Source organism: Mobula birostris, chromosome 2, assembly GCF_030028105.1.
Source record: "Mobula birostris isolate sMobBir1 chromosome 2, sMobBir1.hap1, whole genome shotgun sequence".
In the NCBI taxonomy this organism is placed as follows: Eukaryota; Metazoa; Chordata; class Chondrichthyes; order Myliobatiformes; family Myliobatidae; genus Mobula; species Mobula birostris.
The window spans coordinates 174,647,442-174,666,789 of NC_092371.1; the positions used below are offsets into that span (position 1 = coordinate 174,647,442).

At 39.6% G+C, this 19,348-nt stretch overlaps 1 protein-coding gene across 1 annotated transcript in view; it reads right to left on the minus strand.

Annotated features, from left to right (window-relative positions):
* Positions 1 to 19,348, minus strand: part of csmd1a (CUB and Sushi multiple domains 1a) — a 2,254,753-nt gene that overhangs the window by 120,837 nt on the left and 2,114,568 nt on the right. Inside the window, exon 56 of the mRNA XM_072251121.1 lies at positions 8,696 to 8,869. Coding sequence (XP_072107222.1) covers positions 8,696 to 8,869 — 174 coding nt within the window. The remainder of the gene's footprint in view (positions 1 to 8,695; positions 8,870 to 19,348) is intronic.

Genomic DNA, 19,348 nt, shown 5'->3' on the forward strand with positions numbered 1-19,348 from the left:
CACTCTGTTGGGCAATGCCAAGCAAAATCGTTCCAATGAATCCTGAAACATAAGAATACTACAGCTGTAGTCCATTCTGGAATTTTCTTTGTCCAAGTGCAACGGATAGAAAGAGATGCAATTGAAGGAAAATAGGCATCCCTGCCCCAAATCCTCCAAATCAATTCTACATTTAATGTGACCAATATAAAGTGCTGATATAGAGTTCAGTATTTCTTCACAGTTTAATTGTCTTAATTACAAGTTCAAGTTTATTGTCATCTGATTATACCTCTATGCACCAAATCAAACAATGCTCCCACAAAACACATATCACACACAGAGCACGCCAACACAAAATATTACCATAAATAAGTTCATAAAATATAATTCAAAATGCATGTAGTGTGCAGCTCAGGTAAACAGTAAACAATAAACAGTAACCAGCTTGCTGTCCTAGTGATGAGACCTCAGTGGTGGCAGGGTATTCATTAGTCTCAAAGCCTGGGGGAAGAAACTGTTTCCTGGTCTGGCAGCCCTAGTCCTGAGGCTCCTGCACCTGATTTCTGATGATAGTGGGCAAGAGATTGTGGAAATGAAGGTAGAGAGCCTCAACAATGCTTTGTGCCCTTCATCTACCATGCTCCTGATAGATGTCACAAAAATTGGAGAGAGAGACCCCAGTGATCTTCTTGGTGGTTTTCACTAACCTTTCTAGGGTCTTGAGGACGGGTACCTTGCAGCTTTTGCACCGCACAAAGATACAGCCAAGCATGATGCTTTCAATAGAGCTCCTGTAGAAAGTTGTTAGAATGGGCGTGGGGATTTGTGTGTGCCTCAATCACCTCAGCTGCGGTGCTTTCTTGGCTAGTGAGGAGGTGAGATTGTCTGCTATGTGCACAACAGGGATAAAGTCCCACATAGGAGATTAGTGGGCAAAATTACGGCACATGGTATTGGGGGCAGAGTACTGATATGGATTGAAAATTGGCTGGCTGAGAGGAAACAAAGAGTAGCGATTAATGGGTCCCTTTCAGAATGGCAGGCGATGACCAGTGGGGTACTGCAGGGTTCAGTGCTGGGACCGCAGCTGTTTACAATATATATTAATGATTTAGATGAGGGAATTAAAAGTAACATTAGCAAATTTGCCGATGACACAAAGCTGGGTGGCAGTGTGAAATGTGTGAGGATGTTATGAGAATGCAGGGTGTCTTGGACAGGTTGGGTGAGTGGGCAGATGCATGGCAGATGCAGCTTAATGTGGATAAGTGTGAGGTTATCCACTTTGGTGGTAAGAACAGGAAGGCAGATTATTATCTAAATGGTGTCAAGTTAGGAAAAGGGGAAGTACAACGAGATCTAGGTGTTCTTGTACAACAGTCACTGAAAGCAAGCATGCGAGTACAGCAGGCAGTGAAGAAAGCTAATGGCATGCTGGCCTTCATAACAAGGGGAGTTGAGTATAAGAGCAAAGAGGTCCTTCTGCAGTTGTACAGGGCCCTGGTGAAACCACACCTGGAGTACTACTTGCAGTTTTGTTCTCCAAATTTGAGGAAGGACATTCTTGCTATTGAGGGAGTGCAGCGTAGGTTCACAAGGTTGGTTCCCGGGATGGCGGGACTGTCATATGTCAAAAGATTGGAGCGATTGGGCTTGTATACTCTGGAACTTAGAAGGCTGAGAGGGGATCTGATTGAAACATGTAAGATTATTAAGGGATTGGACACGCTGGAGGCAGGAAGCATGTTCCCACTGATGAGTGAGTCCAGAACCAGAGGCCACAGTTTAAGAATAAGGGGTAGGCCATTTAGAACGGAGTTGAGGAAAAACTTTTTTACCCAGAGAGTGGTGGATATATGGAATGCTCTGCCCCAGAAGGATGTGGAGGCTAAGTCTCTGGATGCTTTCAAGAAAGAGATGGATAGAGCTCTTAAAGACAGTGGAATCAAAGGGTATGGGGATAAGGCAGGAACTGGATACTGATTGTGGATGATCAGCCATGATCACAGGGAATGGCGGAGCTGGCTCGAAGGGCCAAATGGTCTATTCCTGCACCTATTGTCTATATTGTCCGCTTCACTTTCTCTGTTGATGTGTAATGGAAAGTAATGAATAACTATGTCAGGTTTATCACTGCTGTCTATACCCCCCGCCCCCATTAAAGCCCCTGAGCACCAACACCAAGGACACATGGGGAGAGCTGTACATTACATCAACTCTCTACAAAACAAGCATCTGGATGGTCCCCTCATAATTGCATGAGCCTTCAATCATGTTATTTTGTGCATGACGTGTCTCGGCCTGAAACATTGATTGTTTATTCCCCTCCACAGAGGTTGCCAGACTTGCTGAGCTCCTCCAGCATTCTGCGTGGGTTGCTTTGGATATACAGCGACTGTAGAATCTCCATTGCTTATGTTATACAAGGGGTGATTGATAAGGTTGTGGCCTAAGGTAGAAGGAGTCAATTTTAGAAAACCTAGCATATTTATTTTCCAACATAGTCCCCTCCTACAAATATACATTTAGTCCAGCGGTTGTGGAGCATACGGATTCCTTCTTTGTAGAAGTCGTCCACAGCGGAGGTAATTGATAAGTTTGTGGCCTAAAGTAAGAGGAGATGAGTTATTAACCAAACTTTCTGCATTATCACACAAAGAGTTGAACTACAGGTGCATTTAACGAGAGTGTCTTGGACCTCCAGGTGATCCACAGCAGGGGTGAGTGATAAGTTTGTGGCCTAAGGTAGAAGGAGATGAGTTATACAGCTCTCGTTACATGCACGTGCAGTTCAACTCTGAGTGAAAATGCAGAAAGTTTGAAGTTAATAATTCATTTCCTTCTACCTTAGACCACAAATTTATCAATCACCCCTGCTGTGGACCACTTTCTGGAGGTCCAAGATGCCGACTTCTACAAAGAAGGGATCCATATGCTTCATGACGGCTGGATTAAGTGTGTAAATGTAGGAAAAGTAAATATGCTAGGTTTTCTAAAATTGACTCCTTCTACCTTAGGTCACGGATTTATCAATCACTCCTTGCATATTGTGTGTTTTTTCTGCTTATTGTGTTCTTTTATGCTGCATTGGGTCCAGAGTAACAATCATTGCCATAAGATGATAAGACCATATGATATAGGAGCAGAATTAGGCCATTTGGCCCATTAAGTCTGCTCTGTTATTCTGTCATGGCTGATTAATTATCTCCCTCAACCCTATTCTCCTACCTGCTTTCTGATCAAGAGATTATCAACCTCCACTTTAAATATACCAATGACTAGGCATCCTCAACCATCCATAGCAATACATTTCACAGATTCTCCATCCTCTAGCTAAAGAAATTCCGGCTTATCTCTGTTCCAAATGGATGTCCCTCTATTCTGAAGCTGTGTCCTCTGGTCCATGACCCACCCTTTACAGACAACATCCTCTCCACATCCACTCTATCCGGGCCTTATAATATTCAGTAGGCTTCAATGAGATCCCCCTCATTCTTCTGAACTATTCTGTTCTGGTTATTATTCTATTTCATTCTTCTGTACTATTGAAATGACAATAAACAATCTTGAATCTTGAAGTTTTCTGAAACTTTAGGTACTAGGAACAACTACACAGACTCCAATTTCCACAGCAGTACTCACCACGATCGATAGTTGATAAATGCATGAACAGCTGTCCAATGGCTCCGAGTCACATCTCCAGTTGTTGAGAACAGTGAGGAACAGCGAGGAACAGCAGCACCTTGCTGTGTGATCAGTGATGAAGTCTCAGAATTCAGACAAGGCCCTGAATCACTGGGATAGCATGCTGGACATCTTTTCCTGATAATTATCTAAGTCAACAAGGCAACATGCTGACTCGTAATCCTCCAGTGTTTCTCTTTAATCTCCAAGGGTGCAGTAATTTCTGCTTCCTAACAGCACTCATTAATTCACATTATTATCTGCCCCACACAGGTAAAACCTACACGAATATTGGTGGTTGTGTTGAACTTTTGCACTACAGTTCTGTACAACTTGTTCGCTCTATTTTACTACAGTATCCTTCTTTCACAGAAAGTGAAGGAAATTCCGTACATTCCCATTGACCCTCCGATAATTCGTTTGCACCACAAAAAGTTTCCTGTCTGGATGCATAATCGTTTTGTACAGCAAATGCTCTGCCCAAAACTGCAAGAAACTACAGAGAGTTGAGGACACAGGTAAGCACATCAGAGAAACTAGGCTTTACTCCATGGACGGTGTCTACACAGTCAAAGATCTGATCCACCATGAATATTCTCCCTTCTCCCCTTGTGTAGAAAATACAAAAGCATATGTTTCTCTGTTTGAAAGAACATACACTCAGTGGCCATTTTATTAGGTACACCTGTACACCTGCATGTTAATACAAATGTCTAATCAGCCAATTATGTGGCAGCAAGTCAATGCATAATTCAGGTGTGGTCAAGAGGCTCTTCCGTTGTTATTCACATCAAACATCAGAATGGGGAAAAATCATCTCAGTGACTTTGACCACAAAATGATTGTTGGGGTGATTTAAATATTTCAGAAACTGCCGATCTGGGATTTTAACAAACAAAAGTCTTCAGAGTTTACAGAGAATGATGTCAATTTAAAAAAAAATCTTGTCAGTGGCAGTTCTGTGGATGATAATGCCTCGTTAATGAGAGTGGTCAGAAGATAAAGGCCAGATTGATTCAAGCCAACAGGAAAATGCCAGTAACTCAAATAACCACACATTACAACAGTAGTGTGTAGAAGAGCTTCTCTGAATGCACAACATGTTGAACTTTGAAATGGGTGGGCTACAGCAGCAGAAAACCACAAGTGGCCTCTCTATTAGGTGCCAAGGGTGGCCACATAGAACACTACAGCAGAATACAGGTATTCGGCCCACATTGTTGTGTTGACCTTATAACCTATTCTAATATCAACTGAACTTTTTAAGCTTAGTTTGTACTTTCCATTGAGCACAATAAGGATTGGACCACCCATGGGATTAAGGCAGAAGATGAAAGAACATAAATTAACATTTAAAATTAATTTACAATCTAGGAAGCCTTGCAATAATTATTCAGACAGAATTAGATATCACTCAAAAGATCACCTTATGAGGCCGGAGAAGAGGTTCATGAGGAATTTTAACCATTAACAATTTAATTACAGCCCTTTCATCAAATCGACAATTCTTTGTTGATTATATTGACAGATGATGTGAAAGGAGTTGTGTATCACTGACATAATGAGTTTAGGGAGGGGTACAGAGGGCTATGGTCCAGATGCTGGGACCAGGCAGAATAATACTTCGGCATTGATGGGATGATTGAAGGGGTCGAGCCCAGTCCATTACAGGTAAAGCCCTCTTCACCACTGAGCATATCTATAAGGAGCAGTGTCACAAGAAAGCAGCATCCATCATCAAGTATCCCTAGCATCCAGGCCATGCATACTTCTCTCTGCTGCAATCAGGAAGGATGTACGTAAGCATCAGGTTCTACACGACAAGCTTCAAGAACAGTTATTACTCCTCAACCATCAGGTTCTTGAACCAGAGGGAATAACTTCACTGGCCCCAAAACTGACCTGATTCCATGACCTTTGGACTCACTTTCAAAGTCTCTACAACTCACGTTCTCGATATTTATTGCTTATTTTTATTATTGTTATTATTTTGTTCATTTTTCTCTTTTTGCATTTGTAGTTTGTTGTCTTTTGCACTTGTGCACTTGATTGTGTGTGCAATTTTTCATTGATTATATTGTGTTTGTATTTACTGTGAATGACTGCAACAAAATCAATCTCAGGGTAGCGTATGGTGATGTATGTTACTTTGATAATAAATTTACTTTTGAACTTTGAACTGCAAGGCTCCATGAGTCTCTGAGTACTACAGCAATATCTAGATTTCCTAACTTATCTGCACAGGTGTGGATGCCAGGAGCTGCCTTCATTCCCTGTGCAGTTACACAAATTACAGGCTCATAATTTCTGTTTCTCGATAAGTGGTAGCTTTCTCTCTTGCCTGTTCCTCTATGTGTTACTTCTAGAGTCATAGAGCACTCTAGCACAGAAAAAGGCCCAACTTGTTCATGCTGGCCGAGATACCTACTTGAGTTGGACCCATTTAGTCTAAAAAGTAATTGTACCCCCCTCTACCACTTCCTCTGGTAGCTTGTGTCATAAACCTTTCAACGCTGCTCCTCAGATCTCATTCATAGAACACTACAGCCCATCTAGCCCATGTCATCCTGGCTTTCTGTTGAGGTCTATCCTCTTGCATCTGGACCAGAATCCCTCCGTACCCCTCTCATCCATGTCCTTATCCAAACTTATCCCAAATGTTACAACTTCTGCTGGAAATTTGTTCGACACTCTGATTAAAGAACATATACTCTCTGCAGGAATAAATGTACAATTGTCTGCAGGCTGTATTGTTGGCTTTGAACCTTTCCTCCAAGAGAAAAGCCCTGGCTCACTCAACAATTCTTCATCAGATAATATAGTATTGCAGTTACAAATTTAAAAGAGTCCAACGATTATAATAGTAGATCCGATAGTAGATGCATAAACAGCATTTTGCAATGAGTTGGCTCATTCTGACACCATGCTGAAATCCATTTTCAAGATCAAAATCACCTTCTGGGACAGCCTCTCAATCCTTAAAACAAGTAATTTTGCAGATGGTGGAAATCCAGAACAACACAAACAAAATGCTGGAGGAACTCAGCAGCTTAGGCAGCATCGATGAAGAAGAGTAAAGAGCTGACATTTCAGGATGAGGAGCTTCAGCAGGACTGGAAATGAAGTGGGCCAGAAACCAAAATAAGAGGTGGGGAAGTAGTACAAGCTGCCAAGTAATAGATGAAGCCAGGTTAGGGGAAAGGTAGGTGGCTGGGAGAGGGAAGATGAAATGAGAAGCTGGGAAGTGATAGGTGGAAAATGTAAAGGACTGAAGAAGAAGGAATCTGATAGGAAAGCAGAATGGATCGTGGGAGAAAGGAAAGGAGGGGCACCAGAGGGAGGTGGGGCAGGTGAGGAGAAGAAAAAGAGAAAAGGGGAGTCAGAATGGGGAAGAGGGGATGTTCAGCTGTTAGGCTAGAGGTTACTCAGACAGAATATGTGGTGTTGCTCCTCCAACCTGAGGGCAGCCTCATCGTGGTAGTAGAGGAGACATGGACTGATGTGTCAGGATGGGAATAGGGGTTGGAGTTAAAATGGCTGGCCACTGGGAAATCCTGATTTTTGTGGATGGAGTGATGGTGCACAACAAATCTACATCAGTTCTCACCAATGTATGTAGAGGAGGCCACACCGGGACAACTGAATACAGTAGACAACCCAGACACACTAACAAGTGAAGCGTTGCATGAAGTTAATCTTTCTTTCTCTCCTTCCTACATAGGACCAGTCTGGCAAAACTACTTGCAGCACCAACTCAGACACAAAGCATCAGATAAGCAGCACTCACAAGGAAAACATAAATTATACACAATTATGCCCAAAGAAACACAGAAACAAGCAAAGTCTAATTCAACGCAAAGTGATCAAAATGGTGATAGTGTTGCTAAACTGTAGTGCTTAAGGTTGTGCTGGTTGGTTCAGGAACCAAACAGTTGAAGGGAAGTAGATGTTCTTGAACTTGGTGGTGTGGGACTTCAGGCTTCTGTACTTCCTGACTGATGGCAGCTGTAAGAAGATGGCATTGCCTGATTGGTGGGCATCTTTGATGATGGTTGTTGCCTACTTGAGGCAGCATCTCCTGTAGGAATTAGTGATGGCGGGGAGGGGTGTGCCCATATTTATTGAGCTGAATCCACGACTCTCTGCAGCTTCTCACGTTCTAGTGCATTCAAACTGCTAAAGCAGACCATAATCCAACCAGTCAGGATACCTTCAACAGCACATCTGTAAAGGTTTGTTGGGGTATTTGGTGACAAGCCAAACCTCTTTAAGCTACTGTGAGTGCATAGATGCCAGTAATTCTTCCTTGTGCTTGCACCTACAAGTTGGATCCAGAACATATCATCCGATACTGTACTGTGCTGCTGCAAATAATAATATTTATACTGTGTACGTATGCTTATCACAAAAATAAGCTACAAGTTGAACTTGAACTAGAAAGTCTTCCCTTGAAAGTCTTTACTTTGATAATAAATTTACTTTTAACTTTGAAATCTTGGCCCTAAATGAGAATCCAGCTCATAGAGACATAGAAAACCTACAGCACAATACAGGCCCTTCAGCCCACAAAGCTGTGCCAAACATGTCCTTACCTGAGAAATTACCTAGGGTTACCTACAGCCCTCAATTTTTCTGAGCTCCATATACCTGTCCAGGAGTCTCTTAACAGACCCTATCGTATCTGCCTCCACCGCCGTCACCGGCAGCTCACTCCACGCACTCACCACTCTCCGAGTAAAAAATTTACCCCTGATATTTCCTAATATCTCAGGCTCAAGCTAATGGAAATAAGTCTATGCTTTGTGGGCTGCCCTAGCACATCCCATGGTGTTTTGGCTGTTAGCAAAAATGACACACTTCACTGTATGTTTCGATATATACATGATAAATAAATCTGAATTTAACTGAACCTATTCCTTTAACACCGTGAAGTGCTGTAAAGTCAAGGGCTTGTGGAAATCTCTGTAGATTTGAGTAGACTTCATTCATGACAAAGCGATTCCTACGCCAAGTGTATTGTGAACAGTACCTGAGCAATGTGGAAGTGAGCCACTCCAGTGACCGCCCTCCTGACAAACACGGGTATCATTTCCAATTATCATTCGAGATCCACCACAAGTGTAACGAACTATGGACCCAAAGGTAAACTTGTCTCCAAAGAGCTGGCCATTCACTGGGATTTCGGGCTGACCGCAAGAAATAGCTGGAAAGATAAAACCACCTTCATCAGAGCGAAAACTACTCTAGCTGGTATAAAAGAAACAATTTTTAATATTTTATATCTCAACTACTTTTAGACATGTTACTACAAGGAACAACAAACCATCTACTACATTTGAAAATCAGAGAAAAAACTTGTGGCATGGTTGCATAGTGGGTTGCATAACACCTTACATTGCCAGTAATCATGATGGGAGTTTAATTCCCACCACAGTCCAGAAGGAGTTTGTACGTTCTCCTCAAAACTGTGTGTGTTTTCTCCAGGAAAACTGCTTTCCTCTCACATTCCAAAGATGTACAAGTTAGTGTTAGGTAAGTTGAGGGCGTGCTATGTTGGTTGCTGAAGATTGGTGACAATTGCGGGTTGCTCTCAGCATGTCCTTGTACTGTGTTGGTTGTTGACACCAAATGACACATTTCACTGTATGTTTCAATGCACATGTGCCAAATAGAGCAAATCTTAAAACAAAAGTTAACAGATGACCTTTCACGTCACCGGTATTACTAATTCCAGAGGCTATTTAAAACTGCAATAGTCCAATGAAATGTAAAATATTCGCAGTATACAAACTATTAAACCTGAAGTGCAAAGAATAATTGGCTTCAATTGAGAGTGCTTCAGAGCTGCAATTGATAGTGTTGCAATGTTCAGAGAGTAATAAGCTTAATAATGTGGATGTTCAAGAAGTTAAGACTGCAGACATACAATGCTCCTATCAATCTCAAACTGGAGAATAAGGGATGGTTAAGCATATAAAGAACATAAGAAATATGGAAAGCATATCAAGTATCATTCATGCAACACTTGTTGCATGATGCAACCAATCAACTGGGGCATTAATAAACAGAAACTATAAACCACATTCAGTGGCCACTTTATTAGGTACCTCCTACTCCTAATAAAGTGGCTACTGAGTGTATGTTTGCGGTTTTCTCCTACTGTAGCCCATTCACTTCAAGGTTTGACATGTGCATTCAGGGATCCACTTCAACGTGCCACTGTGTAACAAGTCTGACCATTCTCCTCTGACCTCTCTTATAAACAAGGTGTTTTCATTCAGTGCACTGCTGCTCACTAGATGTTTTTGTGTTTTTGGGGTTTTTTTTGTACCATTATTTGTAAACTCTAGTGACTGTTGTGTATGAAAATCCCAGGAGATCAGTATTTTTTTGAGAAACTCAAACCACTTTGTCTGGCACCAATAATCATTCCGTGGTCGAAGTCACATAGGTCACATTTCTTCACCATTCTAATGTTCAGTCTCATCAGCAACTGAGCCTCTTGACCATGTCTGTATGCTTTTATGTATTAAGTTGCTGCCACATGATTGGCTAATTGGATGCCTGCATTAACGAGAAGCTGTAAAGCTTTACCTATTAAAGTGGCCAAAAATGTAATGATTTTGAGAAAAACTATATCTGCAATCCTAAAAATTGGGGCTGAGATTCTCAGGAAACAACACAATTTCCTTTCCACATTAGATCTATTGGAAGACTGATTTTACATAAAGAATAAATCTCAAATCAAAATGCAAAAAAAGAATTGATGTTGTCTCTATAGATTCTCCTCCTGAGATTATGTTTATGCTTCAACTGAATGAAGTTTTGGAAGACAATAACAGTATTAGTTCAATTATTATTCCCCATTAGTAAATCTTCTTAAAGGAGCTGTACTTTCCTCTGGTACTCAATTTCTCAGCAGCTGTTTCAACTATTTCAAAAAATAATAAGATCAACATGTCATTAATTATGCACTATTCAATTAATAATATGTAAATGTTGTTTGTATGTGACAATATTTATTTTGTATTTGCATAGTTTGTCTTCTATTGCACATTGGTTGTTTGTCTTTTTGTGTGTAGGTTTTTATTGATTCTATTATATTTCTTTCTATCTACTGTGAATGCCCACAAGGAAATGAATCTCAGGGTAATATATGGAAACATATATGTGCTTTGATAATAAATTTATTTTTGTTGAAAGTTGCATCACAGATAGATAGGATTGTAAAGAAAGCTTTTGGCACATTGACCTTCAGAAATCAAAGTATTGCATACAAGAGATAAAAAGTTATCTCGAAGTTGTAGAAGACATTGGTGAGGCCTAGTTTTGAGTATTGCGTGCAGTTTTGGTCACTTACCTACAAGAAAGATATAAATGAAGTTGAAAAGGTAAGGAGAAAGTTTACAAAGATGTTGCCGGGTCTGGAGGATCTGAGTTATAAGGAAAGACTGAATAGGTTAGGACTTTATTCCTTAGAACATAGAAGATTGATAGAGGTATACAAAATTATGAAGGGTATAGATAGGGTAAATGCAAGCATGCTTTTTTCCACTGAGGTTAGGTGGGACTACACACAGAGGTCATGGGTTAAGGGTGAAAGGTCAAAGAATTAAGAGAACATGAAGGGAAATTTCTTCCCTCAGTGGATAGTGAGAGTGTGGAATGAGCCATTAGCACAAATAGTGCATGTGAGCTCAATTTCAATGCTTAAGTGAAGTTTGGACAGGTACCTGGATTCTATGGGTGTTCAGGACTATGGAGGGCTGTACTCCCTGGTGCAGGCTGATGGGAGGAGGCAGTTGAAATGCTTTTGGTATGGACTAGATTGGCCAAAGGGCCTGTTTTGTGCTGTAGTTTTCTATCACTCTCTGACCCTAAATTTACTTTGAACTTTGAGGGATGCTGCTTTCTTATGGCAGCTCTCCTTGTAAGGGTGCTCAATGGTGGGATGTTCTTTGCATGTGATGGACTGGACTGTATTCAGCAGGGGCTGATGAGCCTGTTCATATATTATACTATTCTGTGTTGTATAATTAAAATACCATAAGACCATAACATCATAAGACATTGGAGCAGAATTAGGTTATCCGGCCAATCAAGTTTGCTCCACAATTACAACATGGCTGATTTACTATGCCTGTCAACCCCATTCTCCTGCCTTCTCCCCATAATCTTCGATGTTTTGACTAATCAAGAACCTTCCAACCACTGCTATAAATATACCCAATGATTTGGCCTCCACAGCTGTCTGTGGCAATTAATTCCATAGATTCACCACCCTCTGGCTAAAGAATTTCTCATTTCTCCTCATCTCTGTTCTAAATGCACATCCTTGTATTCTGAGAATGGTCCTCTGGTTCTAGACTCACTCATTGTAGGAAACATCTTCTCCACATCCACTGTATCTCGGCCTTTCAATATTTGAAGGGTTCCAAAGACATCCCCCTTCATTCTTCTAATCTCCAGACAGTACAGGCCCAGAGCCATCAAATATTCTGGGTTATCATCTGCACTTTGGTAGAAGGAATACAGGTATAGACTATTTCATAAACAGGGAAAATATTCAAAATTCAGCCTCGTGTAATAACCCTTTCATTCCTAAAACCATTCTCACAAACCTCTTCTGGAATCTATCCAATGCCAGCACATCTTTTCTTAGATAAGGGGCTCAAAGCAGCTCACTATACTCCAGGTGTGGCTAAGATTACATTTGCTTTCCTTACGACAGACTCAACTTGCAAGTTAACCTTCAGGGAATTCTGCACGAGGTCTCTCAAATCCCTTTGTACTTCTGATTTTTGAATATGCTCCCTGTTTATGAAATAGTCTACACCTTTTTTCCTTCTACCAAAGTGCATGACCATACACTTTCCTACACTAGATTCCATCTCCCACTTCTTTGCCCATTCTCCCAATCTGTCTAAGTCCTTCTCAGACACCCTGCTTCTTCAACACTATCTGCCTTGTGCCCTGTGAAATGACAAAGTGTTTACAATATGTTTCAGGATCTGATAAGATTCAGGATTATGAAGAGACTTTTTCATAAAAAGGCGAAATAGTTCACTATAGCAATGGACTTAAACACCACAGAGCAGCACTTACTACATAGAAAATGAAGAATGCAGGCTCTAATGAGAACAAAGGAATTTGCTGTGGAAGAAATCCTTTCGAAGGAGAGATCATGGATAAATTCTATAAATATTTGGATATGTTTCTGAATCAAGGATCATAGTATAGGGCAATGAGATTTACTCAGAAAGGAGGGATAGACTTAAAGATTGAAAAGTGAGACTGAGACCTCACAGGGGATTAAAGAATATGTTGAGTCAGAAGAAAGTGGGACTCAAATTTATCCAAAGAGATTGAGGGATCTGGTGAGTGGTAATTGATTGCCATGAGATCTCTGAAATGGGTTTAAAGGATATGATGAGAGATAGAAAACAGGAGTCATATCTATCAGAAGAAACTGATGACCACATCAAAAAGAAACAAAGAGGCAGATAATAATAAGGTGGTAATTGCGACAATCCCTTCCTATCCATACTCATGTTCAGAGTATGTGGAAATCATTTTTGTTGTATGTTTTTTTTATAATGATATCAGAAATAAAGTAAATCTGTGGTATATAATTAACACTCCTGGTAATTAGAAACCTTGAATTTGAAATACTTTCTCCATAAACTAACAGACCTATCAAGAGCACAATTTTAAAAGCTATGATATGGAAAAGGGAATTTGATTCTTTCACAGACGGTTTCTAAAGGTTCTGACTCTACTTTTTTTTTTCCCTGGCAGTTACTTTTGGGTAATCTAAAGTCAAAGTAAATTTATCATCGAAGTACATATATTTTGCCATATATTACTTGAGATTCATTTTCTTGCATACATTTACAGGAAAATAAAGTCAATAGAATTTATGAAAAAAACTATACAGTACATAAACAAAAATTGACAAATAACGAATGTGCTAAAGACAAACTGTGTAAATAAAAAATAAATAATACTGAGAACATGAACTGTACGGTCCTTGCACGTAAATCCAGTGATTGTGGAATCAGTTCAGTGTTAAGGTGAGTGAAGTTATTCATGCCAGTTTAGGAGCCTGATAATGACCAGAACTCCACACAATAAATCAGGTGCGATCTCACCAACATCTTGTACGCAGTTACATGACACTTCAAAACTTCCAATGTCCCAACTGCTGAAGGCAATGTGCACATATGCATGTAGAGATGGTTATTGATTTCCCTCTCAAGTTTCCATTAAATATTTCACCTTTCAGCATTATCCTATGACCACTAGTTCTAATCTCACCCAACCTTAGAGGACAAAGCCTGCTTGAATTTAATTTATTTATACCCCTCATAAATTTCTATACCTCTACAATATCTAGAGAATAATGTTCTAACCTATTCAACCTTGCCCCAAAACTCAGGTTCTCAAGTTCCAATAACATCCTTGTAAATTCTCTTTCCACTCTTTCACGCTTATTGATATCTTTTCTATAGATTGGTGACCAGAACTGTATACAGTACTCTTTATTCAGCTTCACCAACATCTTATGCAAATTCAACATAATATCCCATCTCCTGCACTCAATGCTCTGGTTCATGAAGACTGATGTGCCAAAAGTTCTCTTTTACATCTTTCCCCTCTCAGCTTAAACCTGTGCTCTGTAGTATTAGACTCACTAGTCCTGGGGAAAGGAATGAATTGAAATGAACTGAATTGAATTGACTTCATTACTTACATCCTTCATATACATGTGGAGTAAAAATCTTTATAGGTTTTACACACCTGTCTTTGTAAATGTCCTGAATAGTGGGAAGTTCACAACTACAGATGTGCTAGGCTGTCCACACCACTCTCTGCAGAGTCCTGCGATTGAGGGAGTACATTTCCCATACCAGGCAGTGATGCAGCCAGTTAGGAGGCTCTCAATTGTGCCCCTACAGAAAGTTCTTAGGATTTGGGGGCGCACACCTAACTTCTTCAACCCGCTGAGGTGAAAGAGGCACTGTTGTGCCTTTTTCAACACTCAGCCGGTATGTACAGACAACATGAGATCCTTGGTGATGTTTATACCGAGGAACTTAAAGCTGTTCACCCTCACAACCCCAGATCCCTTGATGTCAATGGGGGCCAGCCTACCTCCATTCCTCCTGCAGTCCACAACCAGCTCCTTTGTTTTTGCGATGTTGAGGGAGAGGTTGTTTTCTTGACATCACTGTGTCAAGGTAATGACTTCTTCTCTGTAGGCTGCCTCATTATTATTTGAGATTAGTCCAATCAGTGTAATGAATCTGACTGAGCTTGGTATGGCAATTGCCCTGCCCGGACTGTAAGGTACTGCAGAGAGTTAAGGACACAGCTCAGCACAAGAAAACCAACCTCCTATTCTACACCAGTCTATACTTCTTGCTGCCTCAGTAAAACTGCCAACATAATCAAAGACCTTACTCACCCCAATCTGTCCTCTACCACCTGAGAAATAACCAATGTATAAAAAAAAATGTAAATATACAAAATAATAATAATAAGCAAATAATATTGTGTCACCAGCAATAAAATATACTTTCCTTCAGAAGTGCAAAGGCATTGTAGATATCCATACAGTTAAATATTATGTTCAACAATGATAAATTGGATTCAGATAGGCAGTGACAAATGATAGCTTAAGTGTGAATATCTTAATCACAAAGAAGGCATGCCAGCAGCTATATTTTATGAGAAGTTTGGGAAGATTTGTTATATCTTCAAAGATTCCAGCAATTTTCTATAGAGGTACAGTGATGGTTGCATCACCTTCTAAAATGGAGACTCCAATGCTCAGGATCAGAAAAAGCTGCGGAGGGTTGTAGACCTAGTAAGTTCCATCAGCCTCCCTATCATCAAGGACATCTTCAAAAGCTGACGACCCAAGAAAGCTCCATTCTTCATTAAGGATCCTCACCTCCCAGGGATATAGCCTCTTCCCATTACTACCATCAAGGAGGAGGTGCAGAATCTTGAAGACACACACTCAACATTCTAGGAGCAGCTTCTTCCCCTCCGCCATCAGATGTCTGAAAGGTCCATGAACCCATGAGAACTACCTCACAATTTATCTCTATATTTGTGCTAATTTATTTTTCATCTTTTTTAATATAACATAATTGTGGTTTATGCATTGCACTGTACTGTTGCTGCAAAATAACAAATTTCACAACATGTCAGCGATAATAAATCTGATTCTGACTCTGACAAAACGCATTTAATGAAATTGGCAAAGTGAAGGTTGCATCATAAATATCTGTCAGTAGCCAAAGAGTCTAGAGGCATGAGTAATAATGTCAATCAAAACATTATTTGTCTGGTTTACTTATTAGATCGCCTAGGGAATCTACATGATTTCAAAGTCCTGCAATAACCAATTTTGAATTCTTATAATTCAAACCTTATTACCTTTTCTAGGCCTGTACTCCTGGCGTTGAGAAGAATGAGGGGGATCTGATCTCATTGAAACATATTGAACATAGAAAGGCTGAGATAGTGGATATGGAGAAGTTTCCTATGGTGGGAGAGTCTAGAACCAGAAAGCACAGCCTCATAATAGAAATACTTCCCTTTAAAATGGAGATGAGGAGTAATTTCTTTAGACAGTGAATAGTGAATCTGTGGAAGTCACTGCTGTGCAGTCCAAGTCATTTGGTATATTTAAAGTGGAGTTTTATAAGATCTTGAATAGCAAGAGCATCAAAGGCTGCAGAGAGAAGGCAGGAAAATTCATTTGAGAGAGAAAAATAAATCAGCCATGATTGAACGGTGGAGCAAACTTGATTGGGTGAATGACATAATTCTGCTCCAATGTCTTTATCGTCTTATGATTCCCAAAATTTGAATTCTTATAATAAAGTTTATAATTAATTCATTTCATAATATTGTAAATTAATAAGTTTGTATTCTTGTAATTTCACATATTATAAAATAAATCATAATAAATTTTGTGTGTTATATAAATACATTTTGCATAAATAGAATTTGATTTCTTTTAATATAAAATGACATTCTGTATAGATTTCTATAAATATATATTTTATTTATATATTAATAAAGTGTATATTTAATGAAGTTAATTTTGAATTCAATACTATATGTGGCTGTTTGGGTCTTGTTGAAAGATTATCAAGGCCAGAGGCAGTCAAAGGATATCAATGGGCTTAGAACCCTGAATGTAAAAAAGGTTGAAATGGCTTTTTTTTTCTTTTTTGTTTTGAAAATCCAGACAATAATCCCTTGATAAATCATTTTCTTTTTTGCCATCCACATGCTTATTAATTACATATTATGCATCCACTAATCTTTTAATTATTATTTTACATTATTTGTTTAGAGATACAGCTCAGATTAGGTCCTTCTGACCCAATGAGCCGCACCGTTCAGCAACCGGCCTATTTAACCATACTCTAAGCACAGGACAATTTACACTGACCATTTAACCTACCAACCGGCATGTCTTTAGACTGTCAGACAAAACTGGAGCACGCAGTCACAGGGAGGATGCCTTACAAATGCCTTACAGACACTGTTAGAATTGAACTTCAAACTCTAACACCCCAAACTGTAATATCTTCATGCTAACCACCAAGTTACCGTAGCACCATCGATACTACTGTGGCTCTTTATATTCTACAAATAAAATATGAAGGAAACAAACCTCGATTATTTGCAAGCTCACATAGATATCTCTGCTGACAGAAAGAAAGTGTAACTTCTTTTCTACAGTCAACTGAACCCATCTAAAACAAATATTTAGCCCTAAATATAAATGAACTAGTAACCTAGTTAAGTGCGGGTCACAAAACTCATAAATCTTGGAATTGTCTCAACTTGGATGATTATACTCCACAATGAACACTTCCTGTATCTCACAGATACCTGATTGACAACTTTGGATTGGAATTTGAATTGATTGATTGTTGTCACATGTACTGAAGTAATGATAGAGTGAAAAATTTGCCTTTCATACTCTTTATACAGATCAACTCATTACAGCAGCGTATTGAGGAAGTATAATGTAAAACAATCACAGAATGTGGAATTGTGATGGATAGCAATTTCCAGGGCCCAAGGGGCTTATTGATAATCTCAGCTTTCTAGTTCAAAATTCAAAGTACATATGTGTCAACATATACTACCTTGACCACAGTAAATATAATGAAACACCACAGAATCAATGAAAAGCTGGACAAACAACCAATATGCAAAAGACGACAAATGTGCAAATACAAAAAAAAAGCAAATAAGCAATAAATATTGAAAATAGAAGATGAAAAGTCCTTAAAACTGTGTCCATAGTTTAGGTAGTAGAGCAGCATGGTCCTTCTAATGGTCGAAGAATTGCATCAGACATCTAACCAATATTACTTGCTCAGCCTCCTGACGTAAACCAGAGAACAATGATATTCTCACTGGCGCATGTTTTAATCAAGAAGAACTGAGGTCTACTTAGGCCTAATGACACTTTGAATTCATCATCCAGATCATATCAACTAGTAGCAAAACAATATAAATGTTAGAAAACCAACAGGATTGTTTGGAATGAAGAAGATTTTGAATTCATTCCTCAGCCTTCAGTTTCAGACAACTTGTTCATCTGCAACTTATTAGTATGTCTTTATGTTTTTAAAAATTTTACCCATATTTGGAAATCCTTTGTAGTTTACAAATTTTTTTGTAATTTGTGAATCTTTTACAAGTTAGTAATCCTCTGTGAGTTTTAAGTCTATGTCGAGAATTATCCATCTAGATTAAATGTGGATCAACTGTGGTTCAAAGACTATATTAACTGAAAGTATTTTCCTCCTTGGTTGGGAGGGAGGATCACCACTCAACGAGTGATTTTTGGTTGCCAGACCTCACCGTGGAGACTAGACTAGTCCTTGAAGTATAAGATGATACAGTACAATTCCCTAAAGTGAGGGCACTTGTCGTTGCTTATTTCAGATAGGGCTTAAGGAGGTAAAGTTTAAAGTTTGCGGTCAGCAGACTTAATATTATCAAAACATACGTAACAGCTATAGAGAAAGCACAGTATAGGTAGACAGTAAGGTTCAAAGTCATAATGAGGTAAGAATGTGAGATCGAAAGACCATCTTATCGTACGAGGGAACCATTCAATAGTCTTATATCAGTGGGTTTGAGCTGGTGATATCAGGGAGAGAGCACTCAAATTAGCCTGCAGTTTTCTTCGTGATATGACTAGAGCCATAGCTGCAAAAATTGGAATGGTTGAAAAGGTTTTCAGTCTCACATTGTAATCGAATTCAAAGGCAATGCTTTAAGACTGAAAGAAACATTGCATTGGGGTGTGGGTAATTAGGAAGGTCAGATCTGCTGATCGGGCTTGGTGCTGTTTGGGAAGAGACCAGAGGAAGCACTTACATCTCTCCACCCCTCTTCAATGTTCTTTCCAAAGTTGCCCTCATCTTGTGGCAGTTGCTGGGTTTCCTGAGGCATGGGAAGCCATACTGTTCACAGAAAAGCTACCAAAGCAGCCTAAATCAGGACCCTCCAGTTAGAACATCACAACTATGCCTAAAACACCTAAGTCCCTTCCCAGAGAGCCAGTTAGGTTCTCAGCCTTGTTTGGTTTCAATAAAATCCAAATCCAAGGCCTGTACAGATTAGATATGGCAAA